The following is a 4,545-nucleotide window of genomic DNA, read 5'->3' as shown; positions in this document are numbered from 1 at the left end:
ATTTGCCCTTAGTTTCAATATTAATCAATCCAATGAGGACATTTGATCTTCTTATGAATGAAATTGTATAGCATGGTTTTTTACTCGATGAAAACAATAGTACTCAACTGCAAGTTGTGGATAAGAGAAACAAATAATAATATTATATAAGAAAAGAAAAAAAAAAAAAGAAAAAAGAAAAAGGGGAAATAAATTATAAAAACCCACCGAAAGCTTCCCCCAGACGCAGTTTCACTTTAGCAAATTTCAGTAAAAAAAAAAAAAAAAAAAAAGAGAAAATTATATTTTGAGGAAAAACCTAATGATGCAGGCGGATGAAAGCTGTGAGCTTTACAGATTCCTAGCCCAGAACAAAGGGTTCAGGGTGAGGGGCGCCTCCGGATCCTGCAGCTTTCCGGCGCCCCAAAGCTTGTCCACCTCATCCTCTTATTTCCCTTTGAATGAGTCGGCGGCGGCAGCCACCGAGACAACGCTTCCGTCGCCCCATGACAGAGCCCTGGCGGCGTTGAAGAATCACAAGGAAGCTGAGAAGCGTAGAAGAGAGAGAATCAACTCTCATCTTGATAAGCTTCGGACTCTTCTTCCATGTAATTCCAAGGTAATATAAATATTAATTTCTAATAAAATGTTGTTGAATTGAGAGACACAAGCAATGGCATAATGGGTACAAATTTGATCAGACCGACAAGGCATCGCTTTTGGCAAAAGTGGTTGAGCGAGTGAAAGAGCTGAAGCATCAGACCGCAGACATTGCGGAGCTGGAAACCTTCCCTTCCGAGAGCGACGAGATCAGCGTGCTCTCCGGCGAGGAATCGGACGACGGACGGCTCCTCTTCAAGGCCTCTCTTTGCTGCGAGGACAGGTCGGACCTCATCCCGGAGCTGAACGACATCCTGAATTCGCTACAGCTGAAGACTGTGAGGGCCGACATCGTCACTGTGGGCGGCAGAATTCGCAATGTTCTTCTTATCGCCGCCAACCACCACCACAGCCTTGAGTCCCTCCACTTCCTTCAAAACGCATTGAAATCTCTTCTTGAGCGGTCCAATTGCAGCGATAGATCCAAGAGGAGGCGTCTTGTAATTGCCCACAAATGAATAATCCTTTTTTTTTCTTTTTTCTTTTTTGTTTTTGATTGTTTTGGGTTTGGTTTTATGGCTTTCTAATCATCCTCTCCTCTAATTCTTCTGTTTGTTTGTGTGTATGTTTGAGTTTTTTTTTTTTTTCTTTTTTTGTTAAGAATACCTCCACTATATTTAAAGGGAATATTTTGTTTAGTTTGGGAGGGAAGAATGAAAAAAAGGGAATATTTTGTTGAAGCATATGGTACTTTGATGAGGGCAGGGAGTGAGAGAGAGAGTGCAGAGAAGGGTTTTGTTTGCGTATTGAGAGATGAGATGGCACTCATTCTTAAACAAACCTCACTCTCCAAATAACTCAAACTCTACTCTTTCATCAAACAATTCTAATATTTTTAAATAAATAAATAAATAAATAAAATTTAAAATTCTTTCTGGAATAAGTAAATAAAGTACGTAATGAGTAACTAAATAAGTGTTCCTTTTAATAATTAGACATGCTATATATTCTAAATCATTTTTGTTCCTTTTCTTTTCAACACTATTAATTTACGGATTATTTATTTCCCTCTCTTTTGCTTTGACAAAACTTCAAACATGCTCTCTCACGGTTTGGTTTCAGTCAGCCACTTCAGTCAATGGTCAGTTACTCAATACATCATTTATTTTCCTTCTATTTCCATTTTAATCTCCATTTATTATGGTTTCTCCTATTTTAACCTCAAATTTTATGAGCCTGCTTTACATTATTTTCTTGTTGGATATTATTGTTTTCATGGTTTTCATACCATTAGATATGTGTGAACTGATTTGTCTGTCCTATCGTTTATTGTTGTGCATACTTGTAAATGATATTATCATAATTGCAAGATTTTTTATAGGCATGGAATCCCAACACAATTACTAGAATTACATTAGAACATACATTAGAACATAGGACAATTAATGTGCATGAAAATGCAGTAATTATCTATTGGTATAGATAAGTATAGCCTTCGAGTTAATTACTCATTTGTATGCATGGGAATTATATCACCCATTCCTGATATGGTTTTATGGAATTCATTTATCTATGTTTATTGTAATTTTTTATTTGTGACAACTACTTATATATGTGCATACAAGTTGAACCGTATTAAGTCCAATGTATGTATGTTTAAGGTAAGGGCAAAAATATGCAAGGGTCGTGAACCGGAGGGACCACAAATTGCCACTCAAAATTGTCCTCGTGTACTTATTTTGTACTTCTGCATCATTTAAATTGATATTATCGAATTTTCTCTAGACTTTTGTTTACCTTGAAAAATTCGATGCATTATCTTAGGAATTCTTTTTTTTTACAAAAACATTTGAATGCATTTCTTACTTTGAAGTGTATATGTGTACCATATACACGTTTTTGTTATTTCATTTTAAATAGCATCAACATGATTATTCTAACTTACCTAAGTCGGGTCTGGTTTTAGAAACTTTGGTTAGTACAATAATAAGTGGTAAGTGATAAATAAGTTTCAAATTTAGTGCTTGTTCAATATAAATATGGTCAATTTAAGGTGGTTGACCTAGCCAAGACAATTTGTAATAGATATTGTCATTTTTGGACTTTCCCTTTTAGACTTCTCTCAAGGTTTTAAAACACGTTTGTGAGAGGAGAGGTTTCCACAATCTTATAAGGAAAGCTTTGTCCCCTCTCCAACTAATGTGAGATCTGACAATCCACCTCTTTGAGGACTAGCATCCTGCTGGCACACTGCTTAGTGTATGGCTATGATACCATTTGTAACCGTAAAAACTCACCCAACCTTGAACATACACACAATCCATGAGAGTAAAATTAGATAAAAATAATAGAATATATAAGAGAAATAGTGGATAAAATGAAGAAAAAGAAAAGTTGATAAGGAGGGAAAATAAAAGTAATGAAAGAGGAAGAGGGTTTGGAAAATTTGTTTTTAGGTGATGAGGAGGAGAGAGGAGGCGTGCAAAAAGAAGATGCTGGCGAAAAGCAGCAAATGATGGGGCACGTATATTTATAAAATTGCGCGACAATTACACGACAAACACAACATTACAAACAGAGATCTAAGTGATAGAAAGCCTTTGGCGTGAAGGAGCCTGTGGGGTACATCCACCCTAATCTCTCTCTCTCTCTTCCCAAAAGTTTTTAACTTTTTTTATATTCTATTTAATATATTCCACTCTTTTTAAATTTTATAAAAGAAAAATACACCTATAGATGTAGTAAAGAAATGTGAAATAAAAAATTAAAAGATGTATAAAATATGTTTAAAAAGTAAAAATATATCATTTTTAAAGTGGGAAGCCTTTTAAACGCACCTCCTTACAAAACAAAAAAAGAAAAAAAAAAAAAAAAAAAAAAAGCGAACTTTTGTCAAGAGGGAAAAATAAAAGAAATAGAAAAAGAGGAGACAGATGCATGGGTGATGGGAAGGAAATGTCGGGAGATGGTGTTTTAAGTTTTTTTGTGGGAATAAAACCTCTGTGGTATCTCTGAACTCTTTTGGCTCAGCGTGCGGCGTGCCCCTCTCTCTCTCTCTCTTGTAATCATTGCTTCCACAATCTCTTTTTCTCTCTCTTCTGCGTTAATGTTTTCGCACGTGCGGATCCCCGTATTTCAACCCCTCTTCACTCCCTTCCCATATTCGCTCATCAACAGTTTCAAATAAAAATTCAATCTATCATTTTCCTTCCATTTTCACATCTATGTTTTAAACTACCTATCATTTTCAATCTAGCAAGCCATTTTGTCCCAGTATCCAAACACCAATAAATGGAGCTTATGTCATGCTCGATCTCATGGAGTGTTGCAATGCAAACCTCGATTCTACAAATATGTTGACGTCTTAATCCTCCTATTTTTGTTTGTAGCATTTTGATTTCTTTTCATGTTTGGGATATCATTGAGGCTCTACCTTACACGTTTCGACCAGGCCTCCATTTACATAAACTTTCCACATTAGGAAGGAGGAATTGAGAGACACACCTCTAATTCTGATTTCTATATAATTAGAAAACTAAACACCATCTATGAGAAATTTTGAAGATCATAAGTATGAGATTACATTACCAAGATTGACATAACATATTAGTTTTACTCTTTCTTTTTTTAAAATATTGTAGTTTTTGTTTCCGACGTTATTTAATTGAGTATTTATAATAGCCAACCTGAATGGCTAGAATGTTTTAAGTTCGAAATGGATGTATCCATTAAATCCTTAGTATTTAAGTAATTTAATTCCTTCATTGAATGGTTTATTTTCATTCATGTTTTTATATGCTTAATACTTCTAATCTGTTGATCATGTTTTCGTGGTCTAAATTTAGACTAAGATTGATTTCAACTAAAACTTAATTATATAATTAAGGGTGGTTCTAACTTACTAATAGAATGTCTTAATCCCTTACTTGTTATTAAGTACTAAATACAATTGTTTGGTAAGAGTTA

At 34.8% G+C, this 4,545-nt stretch overlaps 1 protein-coding gene across 1 annotated transcript; it reads left to right on the top strand.

Moving 5' to 3' along the window:
- Positions 1-233: 233 nt before the first annotated feature.
- Positions 234-1,395, top strand: LOC111471900 (transcription factor bHLH106). The gene is made up of 2 exons (XM_023117576.1): positions 234-598; positions 681-1,395. The coding sequence occupies exons 1-2, from the start codon at positions 302-304 to the stop codon at positions 1,095-1,097; spliced, it is 714 nt and encodes a 237-aa protein (XP_022973344.1). The 5' UTR covers positions 234-301; the 3' UTR covers positions 1,098-1,395.
- Positions 1,396-4,545: the final 3,150 nt, after the last annotated feature.

The sequence above is a fragment of the Cucurbita maxima genome, unplaced genomic scaffold (assembly GCF_002738345.1).
Source record: "Cucurbita maxima cultivar Rimu unplaced genomic scaffold, Cmax_1.0 Cma_Scf00060, whole genome shotgun sequence".
NCBI lineage: Eukaryota > Viridiplantae > Streptophyta > Magnoliopsida > Cucurbitales > Cucurbitaceae > Cucurbita > Cucurbita maxima.
This window is presented reverse-complemented; position numbering and strand designations above follow the sequence as displayed.

Coding starts and splice junctions, on each gene's coding strand:
- LOC111471900 (XM_023117576.1), top strand. CDS start 302: ATGATGCAGGCGGATGAAAGCTGTGAGCTTTACAGATTCCTAGCCCAG. Junction 599..680: donor TTCTTCCATGTAATTCCAAG/GTAATATAAATA, acceptor AAATTTGATCAG/ACCGACAAGGCATCGCTTTT.